The sequence below is a fragment of the Dipodomys merriami genome, unplaced genomic scaffold, assembly GCF_024711535.1.
Source record: "Dipodomys merriami isolate MVZ:Mamm:240054 unplaced genomic scaffold, mDipMer1.0.p SCAF_51, whole genome shotgun sequence".
Lineage (NCBI taxonomy): Eukaryota > Metazoa > Chordata > Mammalia > Rodentia > Heteromyidae > Dipodomys > Dipodomys merriami.
Window position 1 is genome coordinate 4,244,134 of NW_027206080.1, and position 18,787 is coordinate 4,262,920.

General features: G+C 45.9%; 1 protein-coding gene across 1 annotated transcript in view; it reads right to left on the reverse strand.

The window, feature by feature from the left end:
* Positions 1–18,787, reverse strand: part of Cog2 (component of oligomeric golgi complex 2) — a 33,316-nt gene that overhangs the window by 5,621 nt on the left and 8,908 nt on the right. Inside the window, exons 6-15 of the mRNA XM_069998167.1 lie at positions 17,073–17,181; positions 16,112–16,291; positions 14,318–14,442; positions 11,132–11,258; positions 8,356–8,495; positions 4,967–5,028; positions 3,467–3,618; positions 1,631–1,828; positions 556–628; positions 142–284 (exon numbers count right to left, since the gene is read on the reverse strand). Of these exons, the coding sequence (XP_069854268.1) occupies positions 142–284; positions 556–628; positions 1,631–1,828; positions 3,467–3,618; positions 4,967–5,028; positions 8,356–8,495; positions 11,132–11,258; positions 14,318–14,442; positions 16,112–16,291; positions 17,073–17,181 (1,309 nt within the window). The remainder of the gene's footprint in view (positions 1–141; positions 285–555; positions 629–1,630; positions 1,829–3,466; positions 3,619–4,966; positions 5,029–8,355; positions 8,496–11,131; positions 11,259–14,317; positions 14,443–16,111; positions 16,292–17,072; positions 17,182–18,787) is intronic.

Here is an 18,787-nt window from a genome sequence, read left to right on the forward strand (position 1 = left end):
CTGTCTACTAACAGCAGTCCCTGAGCAGTGGGGGACTGGGCTCGCCCTTGTCTCTGTTGAGCATGTGCCCATGTGTACCACCCCCTCCTGCTGTCCTAGCCCCTCCTCAGCCCCAGGCTCTTCCCAGTGAACCATGCTGACCTTATTGGTCCTTCGGTAAAGCCTGGGAACCTCCTGTGCACTTTTCAGGCAGCTGAAGCAAGACTCGCTCAAGTCCTGCACTATCTTGCTGCTCACGGCTGGCACGCAGGCTGACAAGGCGCTCTGTGAGTCCTCCAGGGCCGCTGGGGAGGAAGACTGAATTTAACCACCATCAAGGCCCAGGTACAAGCTTTAAACACTCGTGTGGCACTTAGAGTATACTATAATAAATCAAGTTTTTAAAATTAAACATCTTATTTCAGGAACTTAAAAAAAACACAGAGATGAATACAGAAATAATCAAAGATTTAAAACTAAAGAAAATGTTAATTTAAATATATCCTATGGTCTCAAAGTATTATTTTCAATTATTTCTTATTCAAAGATTTGTTCAGTCTAAAGATTCATCTTTACCTGAGATAGAAGAAAAATTATCAAATCCAATCATTTCAAGTTTTGGCTTGATTATTTCCAAGAGTTCTGGCAGCTGAAACAACATAAACACTTTATTTTTTATAAATCAAAGGAAGAGAGTTCTGTTTACATCTATAAACTCAGAATATGGTTAAAGCTGTGAAAGCAGGATCAGGACTTGCAGTGGTTTTCATGAGGGAGTGGGTGAGGCTTGATGCTTTTGCAGGGTGGAGCTGACAACTTGGAACCACATGGCTTTGCAGCTCCTCACAGGGACAAAGATAAGCAAAAATATCTTGTTTTTGTGGCTCTCCATGGTACCAAAATAGAGACTGCATTCTCAACACACCATTGCATTGATTCAAGCCCACAAACTATTACTCTCTGGAGGCAGAATCACTTGCTGGAGGACCTGAACACTGACGTTGGCTTAATGTTGAGAGCAAAACCCCATGTGGCCTCACAGAGGAGAAGCCGCAAGTGGTTCAGAAGGAATTCAGGCAAAAAGAGTTAAAAATAATCAAAACCGGGCTGGGTGACTCAGTGGTAGAGTGCTTGCCTTGCATGCATGAGGCCCTGGGTAAGATTCCCCAGCACCACATAAGCAAAAAGAAGAAAAGCCAGAAGTGGCACTGTGGCTCAAGTGGTAGAGCGCTAGCCTTGAGCTGAAGAGCTGAGGGACAGCGCCTAGGCCCAGAGTTCAGGCTCCACAACTGGGCCCCCCCCCCAAAAAAAAAAATCAAAACCCAGCCCGACAGGGATACTGTGCTCCAGCTCTCATCACTGAGGTGGGAAACAGTCTCGGGAGCACAGAAAGCATTGGAGGATACTGAGCAAGTGTAGAAGGACTGAGCTCCCCAGCTCTCATCACTGAGGGAAGAACCAGTGTCAGAAGCACAGCAAGTACCAAGAGTGCTGAGTAAGCACTCACAGGATGTCTGGAAATGGCCAGCAGGGAGGGCGCAGGTTCCCCCACAACCCCAAGGCCCATGAGTTGAAATGCCACCTCCTCTGGCACACACTATTTCAGTGAAAGTGTGCCCTGTACATTGGGACTTCTCCAGTGCCAGCGTACCTGCCCCTGAAGCCTGTGTAGGTCTGCAACCACATATACGAGCTGGGTGCTAGAGATGGACCCTGGTGGCTTCGTATCTGACAGACCATTTCCTTGCTCCTCCCCAGCTCCTTGGGTATTGGAAGGATCTTTGCTGCTGATTCCTGGAGGCTTTTTGACCTCCTTGCCAATTTCATTAGAGATGGGCCTGAGAGAAAGCTGAAAAAGGATTTCAGTAATTAAATGCTCTACACTACTGAGACACAGCTTCACACAAAATGCTACTAGTGTGGAGAATGGGGCAGAAAGGTACTGATGGAAGAAGAGCGAGTTGGTTTCACAGGCAGACGTAACGAGAGGACAATGATAAATGAGCACGACGCACAGGGCACCCTTCCAGAACTCAATTTCTGGTGCTAAAAAGGACGATGCACGAAAGAAGCTGCTAGTAACTTCCTAGGCCACAGTAACATCACTAGCTGGAATAAATTAACTATATTTTGTAAATAGCTTACCAAAGTTATTGACAACTTTTTGGTTATCTTTTTTTTTTTGGTCATGGGCTTGAACTCTGGGCCTGGGTGCTGTTCCTCAGCTCTTCAGCTCAAGGTGAGTGATCTACCACTTGAGCCACAGCGCTACTTCCGGTTTTCTGAGTGCTTTATTGGAGATAAGAGTTTCATAGACTTTCCTGTCTGGGCTGGCTTTGAACCTTAATCCTCAGATCTCAGCCTCCTGAGTAGCTAGGATTATAGGCATGAGCCACCAGCACTTGGTTTTGGTTATCTTAATAAGAGTAAAAGAATTTATATCTAGCCTGGCACTGGTGGCTTACGCCTGTAATCCTAGCTACTCAGGAGGCTTAGATGTGAGGATCGCAGTTCAAAGCCAGCCCAGGCAGGAAAGACCACCATGAGACTATCTCCAATAAACCACCAGAAAACCGGAAGTTGCGCTGTAGCTCAAGTGGTAGAGAGCTCACCTTGAGCTGAAGAACTGAGGGGCAGAGCCCAAGCCCAGAGTTCAAGCCCCACCACTGACCAAAAAAAAAAAATTTTTTTTAAAAGAATTTATATCTAACCCTCATTATGCTTCTACTAGCACAAGTATCAAAGTGTTCTTTGTATAACATTGTTAAAGGAAAAACCAAAAAGAAACCCACTAGCATTAAACAAAGACTATGTTCAAGACTAAGGAACTTACTAGAGACAAAAGAGAGAGTGGCTGGGATGTAGCTCAGTTTTTAAAAAGGGAGAGAAGTACTACCTAGCGAGACTGCTGGACAAGTAGGTGCTGGCCCATCCTGCAACAGTCTGCCCCCCATGGACCTGAGAGGTCCTGGACCGGGGTGGTCTGCCTGACTGAGCAAAGGAGGAAGGTACAGAGTAAGAGGAAATGATTCCTACAGAGCTCCCAACATCTGCCAGGAGCATCAGTCCACAAAGAACCTGCACAAGAGCCACATGTAGAAACTGACGACAACAGGAAGTATGGCTCCTTCTGCTGCCTCACATGCTGTTCTCTCTCCCCCATCACTCCCCCTCCCCTCCTCTCCTTCCTGTTTATGAGCCCTTGCACAGGGACAGCTGGTGCAGTGAGCATGTCGTGTCACTCAGGCTGTGCAAGGCAGCTCTGCAAGCAAAGGCTCAGCAAGCGTGGGCCTCGAGCTCAGCACTAAGCCGAGCAGACTGCTTAAGCAGAGTCTCAAGGAAGGGAACACTGACCTGTAGAGGTGAAGCTTTTCAAGAAAAAATACCGAGCAGACATCCATTCCATAGCTGTCCACAGGGCATTTAGTTGAACACATCATAATTCCTACCACAGTGGTTAGTGATGAGTCTCACAACCAGCACTCACCTCCTCGATGAACACAGAAAACCGTGCCAAAATCTGCAGGGTGAGCCTCCACAGGCGGTGTGCCAGCAAGGGCAGAAACATCTTGTCTGACCAGCACTTCCTGAGGCTGCTCCATGTTCTGTGAGAGGCCAAAAGGCAGTATGGGCTCCCAGCTGCAGAAAGACCATGGACTTAAGGGCTCCACCAGGCAGGGGCAACAGTGAAACGCTATTTTCGGTTTAATAAGGGAGGCATTCTAAAGAATGCTGCGGCCAGCAGAGCAACTGCCACAGCCAGGTTTCCCAGCCTGTAATGTAGTCTGTGAGTTAACAACCACCACCCCCAGAAGTGTAGGTAAGCATGAACACAACATCCAAAATATTTTAAATATATATTTTTTACACCAAATCAACATTGGCAAGGGTGTAAATTTCCATTCTGAATTTGTCTGGTTTGATTTGTCTATCCCTCACCTTCTTACCTCAGGACACAGCTACCCCTTACAAAAATGAGTTGACTAACGTCAGCAAAGACAGAAGCATCTAACTGAAGCTAAATGGAGCTTCCTTTTTTTTTTTTTTTTTTAATGCCAGTCCTAGGGTTTGAATTCAGGGTCTGGGCACTGCCCCTGAGCTTCTTTCTAGCACTTTGCCACTGAGCCACAGCTCTACTTCCAGCTTTTTTTTTTAGCAGATTTTTTTAGGTAAGGGTCATGGATGTAACTGCGTGGGCTGGCTTTGAACTGCAATCCTCAGATATCAGCCTCCTGAGTAGCTAGGATTACAGGTGTGAGCCACTGGCACCCAGCTTAGGTGGAGGTTCTTAATGCATGAAGATTTAGCTGCTTCAGACAGAGAAGACACTAATACTGAGGACCATAAACGGCAAAACTGTAGGAAGAGCCACACTGCCTCTCTCTCAGTGATCACCAGCAACAAGCATAACATGTGGCAAATACCAGCAAGGCAGTCAGGGCATGCACACGACTCCTGCACGCATGCATACACCCCTGCAACACTCATGACCCAACATCCAGGGGTTAAGAGCACAGAAAAGGAGGCCTAAATATATGCTCCAGCTGTCACTTCCAGGGGGGGCCCTGCATTCAGACCCCTCCCTGTCTGTAGTCTATGCTCAGCTGAAGAGGAAGGTGGACAGACTTAGCCTCCACATGGAAGTACAGAAAGGTCTGCCTTCTATTTCAAAAAGGATCCTTTCTTTTATCACCCTTATTAAAAGCAAGAAGCTCAATGAATCAAAAGACTGGTTTCTTTTGGCCTTACAAAAAAAGCAACTGGCCAGGGAGGTGTTCAGAGAACAGCTACCCAGCATACTAGGAGCCCTGACATGACGCGGGGAGCCCTGACGTGGTCCCCTGTACTGTCCAGTAAAATCAATTAAACTAGGTGTCCTCAACTTACTGTGTGGTGGGAAAGGTGATGGACTCTGAGGGCTGGGGTTAGCCGCCGGTGAACTCGGCTAACCCATCGGGGCACCTGCTGTTTCCCTCTAAGAGGTTACCTGGAGCATCTGCCAGCCCGTCCACGAATGCTGCCTCTAAGGATCCTGCCACTTCTCTGAACCTGCACAAAACAAGGACACAGATGAGTGCTGATGGCCCTGTCAGCCCTGCCCCTGCCTATCCCCTCTTTCCAAGTGACAGAACAGCTCACGTGCCTGTTCATACTCATTCTTCTCAACCAGCCTTGGGACACCTATTCTCCCAACTTTTAAAAAAACTTTTAAAAAAGTTTGGCACTTAATAAGCTATGTTGGTCAAGCCAGTACTCTATACATCTACATCTATATATTTTCTTGCAGCTAGTCTGTTTCTAAAATTAAAAACACTGAGCAGTCATCCTGTAAGCCCACCCTCTTGTAATCCTCTACACATTTCAAGGCTATACAAGTTTATGTGTCTCTAGCCCACACCTGCTAATACTACCACAGCTAAGGACATACCCCTAACAAAGAAATGGGGAAAGCCTTGCTCCACTTCTTAACTTGCAGCTTAACCAAAATCATAAAGGCAGTCAGCAATGCCTTGAGCTCAATGCTCAGTGCCTGCCAGCCTCTGCTGGCTCTTCTGCCCTTACATACATCTGGTGGCATTCCCAGATGATAGCTAGTTTCCTAGCTCCGCTCCTTCCATACATCTCATGGCATTCCCAGATGATAGCTGGTTCCCTGGCCTGAGGTCCCCATCACCCCTGTTCACTGTCAGAGATGGACATGTTTGTATAACTTTGTGGAAACATAGCTGTTTTATTTATCTTGTACTAGTTGCTGCTCAGGCACTGTGTCCAAATGTCCATCAGTGTACTCTTTTGCCCCCACTGGGTCCCTCAACCAACAATAAATTTGGATTCATGCTCAAGAGAAACTGATCTAAGTGACATTTTCAGAGTTTTAAAAAGAAGTCAGAGCTAAAGGTAGTAATTCTCTGGAGAGAATCACACCTCAAAGCAAAGCAGCAAGCCTAGAGAACCCCAACACTGCAGCTGCCTGATTTACTCCCCAGAAGGAAAGGAAGCTTCGGCTGCCCACTGGGGCCTGCAAAAGGCTGGCTGTGGCAAGCTGCAGGTGAGAGGCGAGCTGGGCTGCCCCAGCCTGGGGGTGCTGGGGTGTGGGTGAGAGGTAGCTAGGCTGTCTCAGCCTGGGGGTTCCGGGGTGCGGGGAAAGGCGTGCTGGGCTGCCCCAGCCTGGGGGTGCCAGAGTACGGGTGAGAGGCAAGCTGGGCTGCCCCAGCCTATGGGTAACGGGGTGCAGGTGAGAGGTGAGCTGGGCTGCCCCAGCCTGGGGGTGCCAGAGTACGGGTGAGAGGCAAGCTGGGCTGCCCCAGCCTATGGGTAACGGGGTGCAGGTGAGAGGTGAGCTGGGCTGACCCAGCCTGGGGGTGCCAGGGTGCCAGCACATAGAAGATCTCGAGGAGCATGTGGCTCCGGTACACAATGTCACATTTCCTAGGAAAATGTCAACATGCCACAGACATGGTCACTGTCAGGTGCTAGTGAGATAGGTGTGGGCCACCAAGCCAGGTTTTAAGTGGCCTGCAGAGAATGGTGACAACAGTGCCAATCTAAACCTAATTGTGTCTATAGAGCTGTCACCCCACATAAACAGGCCAACACCTGGTTAAAAACCAATAGGAAAGTTCTAGAGTCATACTTGAATTTAGCTTTTAGATGAAAAGCAAATATAGTGGAAACAAGCTGTATACTTTTATAATTTAATTATAATTTAAATTTTTTTCATAAGCTTCAAACATAAGTTTACAATCCCTTTGGATACTTGTATGAATTGGATGAAAGCCACAGTCTTGTGGGGAAATGACTGCATTTCAGCACTGTTCTAGCCTGATTCCTAGCTTGACAGGAAGTGGACAGGATGAAGCTGGGATGGGCACAGCTGGGCACACAGGGGACATGAGGAGTGGGGCAGAGGGGCGTGATGGTATACAGCTGAGCACACAGGACGGGAGTGGGGCAGAGGGGCATGAACGTATACAGCTGAGCACACGAGACAGGAGTGGGGCAGAGGGGCGTGGTGGGGCATAGCTGGGCACATGGGAGGCATGAGGAGTGCAGGCAGAGGGGCATGGTGGGGCACAGCTGGGCACATAGGAGCATGAGGAGTGGGGCAGAGGGGAGTGATGGTATACAGCTGAGCACACAGGACGGGAGTGGGGCAGAGGGGCGTGGTGGTGCTGAGAAAGGAGTCAACAAATAACTAGATGGGGAGATTCGCAACATTACTTCTGCACCAGCCTTAGTCATCAAAATAGCCCTGCATGACTTCAAATTGTCCTCCTGACACAGAGGCTTCCGTCCTGGTCCCTCTTTATGAACACATAATGGCCAGTACCATGTAGACCTGTGTGTTTTGTATGGGAATGCCCATAAGTCCCACTGTGTCATGTCCTTGGGAGACTAAGATTACACACATTCTCAATCATACCAGGCAATTATAGTCAGGGTACCTGATTCCTGACATATTTCCCTCTGCAATATTTCTTAAAGCTCTGGGGAAGGGCTGATCACAACCAATGAAAACACCCAGCAATTTGTGGAGTCTCATTGGCTAGCTACAAACTGTGAAGCTCAGATTTCAACTCCCAAAGTAGCTACAATTACAAGTGTAAGCAACCAGCACTCAGCTAGCACCCAGAATTTACAAAACAAAACAAAACAAAAAAACCCAAAGAACCCAAAACCCTAAGCTGGGAAACAATAAGGGAAGGGGTGACATTGTCCAAAAGGAAATGAACTTTCTGCCTGACTTATGTAACTATGACCACTGTTTTTAGCATTTTCAAGAAAATAACAAATAAACCCAAGGACTGTTGCCCGCGCCCCCCCCCCCCGCCCCCGCCACGCAGAGCCCTCTGCCTGCTTATTAGTGATGCAGAACCCACAATATCCCGAGAACTGCCAAGACCCTGAAGACCCTGACTGCTTTTCCAACATCAACTAAACTTTTCCCAAGCATTTTGTAGAACTGTGTACTGACACAGCTGATAGCATCCTGAGACCTGGGAGAAAAGTCCACTTTCCAGAACAGAAAATGAGAAAATATCACAAAGGCCTGGGGGGGTGGTGTATCCAGGATCCCTGTGACTGACAGAAGCCCCTTTCACTCCTACAGGGGTAAGCACTGCAAATGAGAAGCGTGGAGAAGGAAAGAGCTGCAATCCACAGAGGACACACTGGAACCCAGCTCATTTCAGCTCCTAAGATCCCATTACTAGGAAACCGATGTATGGAAATGTGTGTTTGCCAGAGTGGCACCTACACTTCCTGTTCATTTCTGCCTCCCAAACACCATCCAGAGAAGTGGCTGCGGCTTGGGGTGACATTCTTAACTAGCTTTCTGTCCTATTGTGAGGGCAGGGTGAGGAATGAGTGACTGACCGTATCTGAAAATACACGGGCAGGTTCCACTTGTTACTGAAGCTGTGATAGGCAGGGTGTGCCCGGAGTCTCTTCACACTGGCTTGGGATCCGCACTGTTGCTCAAATCCTCTGACAAAATCCATGCTGATGGTGTATTTCTAGAACAAGAACACACAGTGAGTTCTCATCAGCGGCAAGCTTACCTGAATGGGGAACAGGAACATGTATGCAAAACCACGATCAAAACAGAGGTCAGCATCCAGAACCAGAGTTCTGGAGCCAACAGAGACCTCAGTGTTCCCACTTAGAGATCCTCAAAGCATTCCTGTGATATATTTGAGGTCTCCTGTGACAAAGCCTGCCTGAAGTTCTACCTTCAATTTCTTAAAATTTGCATAGTCATGTCCAGGGTAGATGGATGACTCTGCACTCCCACAGGAGTGGGTAGAGCTCTTCCCCACTCCCTCCATCCTTGTCAGCAGTTGCTTCCTTGATGTTTTTCTGCTGGGGTGAGGTGGAATCTCACCCCAGGATATGGAACATTACTTCATGTATTTCCTTATTTGAAAAATATTTGTTCATCCCTGCCCATTTGTTGACTGGATTATTTAAATTTTTGAGTTGTTTACATATTGTAGTTATCTATTCCATTAGACAGCCACTGGGCAGAATTCTCTTATTCTGTAGGGTATCTCATTTCCTGTTTCTTTCACTGTGCAGAGCTGTTTGATTTGATATAACTGCATATAGCAATTCTTGGCTTTTACTTAGTAAGTCCTATTCAGAAAGTGTTTCTCATTTTCCTTGAGTAGTTTCAAGTTTTACATTAAGATCTATTTTGAGTTGATTTTTGTACCAGATAAGAGATCAGGGTATGTTGTCAGTCTTCTACAGCACATACTCAGTTTTCCAACACCATCTGTCAAACAAGGTATATTTTCCCCCCCAATGTTTTGGGAACTTTGTCAAGAATTTGATGCAGTACCTGCTTGGGCTTGTTTTATCTCTTCCATCTATCTACATGTCTATTTAGGTGTCAGTATCATACTTTTTTTTTTTTATCGGTCATGGGTCCTAAACTCTGGGCCTGGGCATTGTCCCTCAGCTCTTCAGCTCAAGCCTAGCGCGCTACCACTTGAGCCACGACACCACTTTCAGCCTTTTCTGTTTATTGGTGCTGAGGAATCAAACCCCAGGCCCTCATGCATGTGAGGCAAGTACTTTACCACTGAGCTACCTTTCCAGCTCCACTATGTTATTTTTTGTACACAATTTAAAGTTTAGTTCTTTCAGTATTTTAAAGTTTAGCATCACTCTTTTTGCTCAGAATTGCTTTGGCTATTTGAGGTCCTTTGTGTTTCCATGGGGTTTAGAATTTGTGTATTCTATTTCTGCAAAGAATAGCATTGGAATTATAATGGGGACTGCATTGAATCTTTAGAATGGCTTCTGGTGGTACTGCCACTTTCACAATTCTACTACTCCACAAATATGGGGAGAGTGAGGTCCATTCTATATCCCTATATCCTAGTGTATTTTCCAGTGATTTATAGCTTTCGTTGCAAGAAGTCTTGAATGTCTCTGGTTAACTTTATGCCTATGCATCATACTGTTTTGAGGCTAGTGTGAATGGAGGAGTCCTATCATTTCCACAGATGAGCACCTGAGATCTGTCAGGGTTTACCAGCCCCACTGAGGGCAGGTGGCAGTAGCTCTGAAACAGCTCTATGAGGTAACCATGGCTAGTCCTTCCCCACTCGAAACACCATTTCTTCTTGTGTTGGGCTCAAAGAATAGTGCCCAAAGGCAAAGCTAGTAAGCAGAAACTGCTGAGCCCTACCCATCAGCACAAGTGCAGCTATATTTCTGTTTCCCAGTCTCCAAACTCCACCAATACTGCTGGACTTTTAAAATCTTCTTAATCTAGTTTACTAAACCATGAACACAACCTGCTGAAGTCTGCATAGACAGATATTTTCAGGGCAGTGAAATCCAGAAGTTTTAAGTTTCTTCCTACTAGTTCTGGGCAACACTCCTAGTATTCCCTGAGAATGGTCTTGGTATAATGCCTAAATCGGAAGGAACAACAGAGAATAAAAGAAGAAAGCAAATACCTAAAAGCCTCAAGTTCAAACAAGGTAGGAAAAGAAGGGGAGGAAGCACAATATAAATTGCAACTCATCAGCCATTAAAATCACTGTAGACCTAATAAACTATCCATTAAAAGACAAAGATTATTAACTTATTAAGAAAACCAAAGAGTAAAACTCCAGGAAAGAAGGAACAGAAGCACAAAGAGGCTGAGCAAGAACAGCCAGAAGGACACTGGGCCCAGGCCTCAGAGCCTGTCTGTACACTTAGCTACAGTCAGCATTGCTTTCAAAAGACAACACGGTGGGAAACAAGTACATAAATTTGCTTTGGGAATCTTAACTATGATGTCTTTTAAACAATGATGTTTCTTTTTTCTTTTTAAAGGAAATAACAGAGCTTCCTACCTTTTTAATTATAAAGGACATTTATACGGCATATTTTAGAATCCAATCAATAACTTATTTTCCTTCAACCTAATGCTGTCTGGTCATGCCAATAGAAATGTACAAAATTAATTTTTTATGGAAAACAATGGCCAAGTTATTGGCTTTCTGAGGGCCATAGGATTTCTTGGAAAACAGAAAATGACAATAACTAGTCACACTTGTATCTAGACTGAACTAAATAAACCACAGAATGGAGGGTGCTTAGAAGAGATCCTGTCTGAGACCATCTTCAAGAAACAAGATGATGAGAATACCTCGTGAAATACATCAGGATCCCCAGGATTGAAGAGGGAAGGCAGCTTTTCCTCCAGTCCTCGAACCACTTCTGGCCAGACAGAATTCACCAAGAAGTCATATCCAGGAACAACGGTGCCTTTCTCACTGTAAGACAAGAGCCATGGTCCATATTTGCCATAATCTTCCATTTACAATGAGGAAACCTGTACTGCTTTGCACCTATTAAAACAAGACCATCCTTGTCAGCTAGCTTGCTTCTACGCCGGAGCTTCTCAGATGTTGATGTCTCCTGGTAGCAAGGACATGGTAAAACCACTGCACAGAACCAGTATAACTCTTCCCTGTAAATGCCCTACCCCTCTTAGGCCTCAGATTAGGCCACAGAAAAGACCTCTGAACATTGCACTCAAACTCCATTACAGCATAATGCGAGTTACTCTACTTTACCCACTGCTCACTGTTTACCCACAGCTTTGATTGTCTTCAGTTGTTGTCTATGTTACTCTAAAATCTTGAAACTAATGCTTTGTATGTGCATGTTTTGTTTTGCAGTTTTTTTGGTATGTATGTTAGATTTCAGAGTCGAAATGGTGGATCCTCTCACTATTCTGTGCTTCGGCACTATCTTTAAGAAGGGCTGACAACAAGACTTCACAAGGCCATCACAAGGACTACTATTTGCAGACCACCCAGGACTGCTCCTAGCACACAGCTAGTCTATGCTGGTTATGGTGAAGCAGACCTATGAACACCTAGGCAAAGAATGTCTCACTGGCTTGACTACTGTGACTGCTGTATGCACTCTTTTCTTTAGAAATGTTAAACAATTTAGTGAGGCTGGGAAGGTGGCTCAATGGTAGAGCGCTTGCCTTGCATGCCTGAGGCCTGGGTTCGATTCCTCAGCACCACATAAGCAAAAAGAAAAAAAAAGCCGGAAGTGGCACTGTGGCTCAAGTGGTAGAGTGATAGCCTTGAGCTGAAGAGCTGAGGGACAGTGCCCAGGCCCCACAACTGGACCCCCCCCCAAAAAAAAAGAAATGTTAAACAATTTAGTGTAAAGTCTTACGTTAGCAAGCCATAGAAGTTTTGTAGCTTAACTACTGGATTGAAACTTTGAGATTTAACATTCTGATAACACAGATAAGACTTTATGTTAAAGGCTGAAAGTTTCATCAATTTTCCTCCTCAGAAAAATGATCTAGACAGACAGGATGGGATGATAAGGGGAATAAAAGGAGGAGGCAACAATGCTTGATAAGAAATGCACTCATTACCTTGCCCATGTAATTGTAACCCCTCTGTACAGTATTTTCACACACAAAAAAAAAATTGGGGAAAAAAAAAAAGGCTCTGCTGCTCTGTCCAGGAGGAGCCGTCAAAGGATCTCAGTACAAGCACACCTGGGCACTGATGACCAATCACTGCAGGAGAGGTAGGGGCAGAGACAAGGGGTGGGGGTGGGGCTCCCACTTCTCACATGCCCAGTTGAAGATTTCCCAGTCTAGATGTTCCATCAGATTGGGAATTAGCTGTTAGGGCATGCGGAGGAAAGAATGACATGAGAACTCCAAACTACAGACCACACAACACCAACTTTAAATAGCAGACCTTCCTCATCTTCAAAGAAACATGTAATTAAGGCTGCCAAAGAAAAGATAAAACCTAACTCAGACTGCTCTGTAGAAGAGCTGACAGGTTTTATTTGGAGGGTAAACCCTGAATGTTGCTGGTGGTCAGTTAGGAAGTTCACCGAATGATGTGTAGAAAGCAGGGACAATACACAAGGGAGTGGCAAGCAGGGGTCCTGAAACCTGGAGTGCAGCAAGACCAGACACTTGACGGGGCTAGAAGCCATGGAAGATGGTCTAGCAAGGGCCAATACAAAGTATTTGAGGCTTCTGTGCAAATGCCACTATCCTGGACCAGGTAGGACTTCCAAAGCTTGGACACCTGGCATTTTAGGACCAAGAGCAGCCTTTGTCAAATCTAATGATGATCAGCGTCACTTTAATACTGCATCACAACTTCCACTGCCATCCCCAAATCCAAATCTAGCTAAAAATCCTCCTGATTATCTAACACAGTGGCACAGCCTCACCTGCAACGGGGCGGAGGAGACAGATGGGGCACTTCCAAGGTCAGGAAGAACACTACTCAGATTTTTTTTTCCAAGAAACAAATTTAAGACCAAATAGACTGAATGTCCCACAAAGGCAGAGAATTTGCTTGCTGTCTGCTGTTGTTTTGTTTTTGAGGCAGCTATGGCTGGACAACACTCATACTCATCCTGCTTCCACTGGGACCACAGGTGGGCATACCTCATCTAGTTCTTATTTCCCTATCTGAAAGATCCAAACTCTTCCATTTTGCAAGCACATCTGGGAAGCTGCCATCTTCAAGATGAGCACTGCAGAGATGGCTCTTCTGTAAAATGGAGGTCAGTCCAAAGCAGAGGCAAAGGCAATCTGTTCTGGATTCCAAGGACACCATGAATATGGGACGCTGGTTTAAGGGATCTCGAGAAGGAAGTAGTCTTTCAGCTGGGGCTGTGTGTGGAGGGATAGTTCAATAGGAAGGAAGATAAAAGAAACAAACAAAGATGGCTGAAATAACAAAAGGAACACTGAAGAAGTACATGTGTGTATGAGGGTTGGGGAAAGGTGGCCAGCACTTCAAGAGGTGCAGGGAGAGTTCCTGGTGGAGAGCTGCCAGGAACAGATTATGGAAAGTCTTCTCCACTCTGTCAGAAAGTCTGGATCCGTCCCACAAGCACAAAGACTCTGCCAAAGACTCAGAAGGCACAGTCCATGAGCCTCAGAACTGCCACAGCTGGCTGGAGAGTAAGCCTGGACAGCAGACACAGGTGAGAGACTCTATTATTTTGGCCATCAGACAAGTGGCCTAGACTGGACGTGGCAACAGTTAAAAGAGTGGGATATTTATAAAAGAACTGAAAAGTCACATAAATGGCTACCAGAAGGGGAAATTGAAGATGACGTTACCAATCAGTATAAAACTTGAATTAAACAGAGTTGGTGGTATTCATACAGTATGACATCAGAATCTTGCAATTTTGACTGCAAACTAGATTTAGGAAGATGGCAGAGATGCCGCATGGAGGAGGAAATGGCACAACCACAAGGCTCCCAATGACCTGCTCCTGTCACCAGTCCCAGGGCACAGTCTAGGCACCCTTCAGTTACCTGGAGACAGCTCCTCCTGTGACCTCCCGGAGAAGGCGGCAGTGGTGAGGGACAAATTCCAGGAGTTTATCATACATGAGCTGAAGGCCCCCGGGCTGGGACTCAGCAAAGTGTCCACTGATCACCTATGATGAGAAACAACACTTGTATTTTAATTTTTTAAATTACTGTTAGTTATAAAGGTGATGTATAGAGGGGTTACTGTCAGGTAATATGACCCACTCTTACTCCTTTGCTCTCTCCCCGTGAGACATTTCTTTTTTGTCGGTTATGGGGGCTGAACTCTAGGCCTGGGTGCTGTCCCTCAGCTCTTCGGCTCAAGGCTAGCACCCTACCACTTGAGCCACAGCACCACTTCCGGCTTTTTCTGTTTATGTGGTAATGAGGAATCGAACCCAGGGCCTCATGGATGCAACGCAAGCACTCTACCACTGAGCCACCTTCCCAGCCCAGAAACAACATTTTTAAAAAAGTAAAAGAGGAAGTGGTACTGTGGCTCAAAGTGGTAGAGGGCTAGTCTTGAGCTAAAAAGCTCAAAGAAACTTTTAGTATACTAGATTCAGTTCAATGAAAAACATGTGTAAATTAGTAATGAATATTTTCTCTAACTTCTAAAGACTTTGTCATTTTTCATCTAAAGGTAACTACAAAGAGAACACATGAGTATAGGAGACCGAAGATTATTTTTCAGTATTTGTAAAGAGCCCAAAAGAATTACTGAAATTAAGTTTAAATTCCATTTCTGCTTTGATTTCACCCTTACACTGTGGTCATGGCAAGTACAACTGCCATACTACTCACTGCAACTTCAGGGACAAGGAGCGTCTCTGAATGCAAGAGGCAGGGAGCAGACATGAGGCCCACAGCCCTGGGTCAGGGTGCTGCTGAATGTGGGCAGCAGGCCCATGAGGACCAGCGCCCTGGGTCAGGGAAACAAGCTGCCATTTATCCGTGTCATTTCCATACCCTCACAGATGAGGGACATCAGGTGCCAGATTTCCAGAATGTTCTTCATGTTGCTGAGCTCTGGCCAAACACCATCCATTCCTAAGGCGTTGCGGGCGTGTGGCTGCCTTCTCTTCCATACCCCTGCTCAGCACCTGCACACTCCTTTGCAGTCAGTGTCATCTGCTTATAATGGCTCACAAAACCAGTGGTTCCTACATTTTCTAGGGTACAATTTATACCCTAATATGGAGATAAATTTTTTTTGGAGAGCTACTGGGCTTTGAACTCAGGGCTTCATGCATGTTAGGCAGGAGCTGTACTAGTGGGACCAAGTCCTCTCTCTGTTCTACAGTTTTTTCTTGAGTAAGGATCTCATGGTTTTGCCCAGGCTGGCTTGGACTGTGATCTTCTTATTTATGGCTCTAGTAGAACTAGGATGACAGATAAACCTTATCATGCCTAGTTAATCAGTTGAGATGGGATCTTGCTAACCTGTTTGACCAGGCTGACTTCACACTCCGATTCCCCCAGTCTCTGCCTGCAGTATAGTTGGGATCATAGGTATGAAACTGCTTCCACTTGCTAAAATATGTGACCCATAAAATGTGATCCTCCTAGACAATATTCTCACCTTCTGGCAAGCGGCAGGATCACCAGAACACCTGAGAACATGGCCAGCTCAGAGCAGGTCACCTATATAACACCCAGCTTGGGACATAGCACCAGCTAGTCTTGCAGGGACAGGGCTCCTGGCAGGCAAACCTCTGGCATTTCTGCCTCCAACAACACCCAGCCAAAGGTGGAAGCTAGTACTCCTTTCAGCAAGGCCACTGATTGAGAACACACCTCATCAACATATGGCTTCACCAGGACCTGACCAACCAAGGCCTCTGCATCGCGTGTCTTATCGATGGTGGCGTAGGTCCGCAGGCAGTGCCGTATGATGTCCACACTGGAGGTCTGCAGGCCTTCCAGTAGGAGGCCCTCCAGGGACTGCTGCAACACAGCTGTGATGCCAGCTATGCGCTGCAAGGAAACAGGCGGAGGTCACACTAAGCAGATCCACACTTGGGTGCCATGCCCTAGGGAGAAGACGGACGGGATGTGTAACCTTGAGAGCAAGAGCATTGCTTGGGGAGGAACATCAAATCCTTCCTTTTAGCTGGTGCCAGTGGCTCATGCCTGTAATCCTTACTACTCAGAAGGCTGAGATCTAAGGATCATAGGTCTAAACCAGCCCAGCAGGAAAGTCCACGAGACTCTCATCTCCAATTAACCACTAGAGAAACAGAAGTGGTGTTGTGGCTCAAAGTGGTAGAGAGCTAAGTCTTGAACAAAAAGGGCTCAAGGGGATAGCACCCATGTCCCAAGTTCAAGCCCCATGACTGACAAAACAAACATGAATCCTTCCTTTTCCCTATAGCCTTTTGTAAATAGGTTGCTAATTAATCAAAGAAGAATTATGACAGAGAAAAAAATGCCATTCCTCTGAACCTATAGAGTCCTTTTTGAAAAGCCCAACTAAAGGCTTTGGGGGAAAAAATAGCCCGTATCTCTTAACACGTCACACATTACATGAAATTCAGAACTGGTCTTCTTCTAATTTAGAGAAGTGAGTGGGGGTTCACTCAAAATCTATAAAGTATGACATATGAAGCAGAAGTCCAATGAACATAAACTGAAAAATACTCAAAGCTATCATCAGCATACTGAAGATCTGCCATTAATATCAACAGCATTGGTAGATAAAACCCAAGTTACTCAGCAAGCCCCTAAGCACCAAATGATGAAACTCTAAAACACTTACCGGTCTTACTTTGTCCAAAAGCGGCATGCCCTTGCTCTGTACAGCATGAAACTGCAGCTGGTTAAACTCTGTGGCAATCCTCTCCAAAATCTGACCTGTCAAGAGTGGGCTGGGTAAGACAAAAACCAGAGAATTAATTCTAAGGGTATTTACTTCATGCCTTCAGCCATGTGCTCCAGCTCCCGGGGGAGCAGCTCTATCACAGTGATTTCCAAGGCCACAAAGCTGCTTTAGCACCCCTCTGAGTCACTCTGAGTCACATGCCCAGTCTGTTGCTGGTGGGCAATCGGTGGAGTACAAGGGACAGATATTGCTGGGCTTGAAGCCTGGGGGCTGACACAGCGAGGCTCATCATCCTCTAACGCACTCCATCTTTCCCACCTCTTCCTGGTCTCGTCCTGTTTTCTCATTCCTCAGCTTTGTCCCACTTCTCTATCTTCTTTGGAAATACCTCTGATATTTCTAAAATGCCAAGCCCTTTTGTCACCTTCATAAGACTAGCCTCTAGTAACAATAAATAAAATAGCTTAAAACAGCTTTAGATTTGATCAATAACAGCTCACTTAAAAATTATGTTACTAACAGCACAAAGAGCAGTTGGTCCATATGCTCCAGGTCCTGGAGAGAAGTCATTCATTATGCATTTGCCCCAGGAACGGATGCACTTTTTCCTAGTGCCTACTATGACTTGTCAACAGCACTCTAGGGACAGTACAGCAGAGAGGAGAAGTGCAAGGCATTTCCACCAGAGAAATCAATGATTAGGAAAAATGTGCACAGCCAAATGACACCAAATCCCAATCTGAAACTATCAGGTAGCCTGTTCCTGCACCAGTGCACTGACACTAATTCAGCAGGACCTGCCTACCAGGGTCAGTCTTCAACATCCCCACCTATGTCCTGACTAGCCTGACAGACTTACCATCTACAAAGCATCGAAACGTAGCTAAGCTATGTTTCTGTCCTATGCTCACTAACATGTTCTGGCTTTGCCCACTTATTCTACCAAGAAAACTGCTGATCTGAATGGAAGCTTCTCCAAGTGACCTAGAGCAAGGAAGTACACAGCATCTGCTATATTTAGGTGGTAATATTCCTCCGGATGCATGGAAGCAGATGGCAGGCACCTTTTTGTAGGCACCTTCCCACTCCAGACACTAAAGGTGGAAGTAGGGCTTGGCCCAATTCAGGACCTTAAAAATCTTATGGGAAAGCACATAATCAGTGGCTGATGGGAGCAAGGGACAAGCATCTATCTCAAAGGTCAGGGAAGACTTTCTGGAGGAAGTAGTCCTCCAACTAGTTTTTAAAAGGTAACTCTTGTAATGTCTCATTTGCAGTCTGCTATAGAACAAAGCAGGGCAGACTTTAAAAGGAGCAGGAAGGATCATCAGTACCCAAGGTGACAGAATGGTGAATGTTACAAAAATAAACCTGTAGTGCTTAACAACAGCTTTTTCTCCCACTTGGCATGGTACCTCTTCACATCTTAACCATGTCCTAAACAAGCTTTGGAAGATGCAAAGTGGAACTGGGCAGACAAGGGAGGAGGAAATGGAAGAAAGGCTTATAGCAACACAGATGGCCACCTAGAAACTGGAATACATGCCAGCGGCGTTCACCGCACTCAGGAAGCCACAGCAGGTGCAGTTTTGGTGAAGAATGCAGAGGTGTGAAGAATGACCAGGGAGGGGCTGATTAAAATGTACTTACAG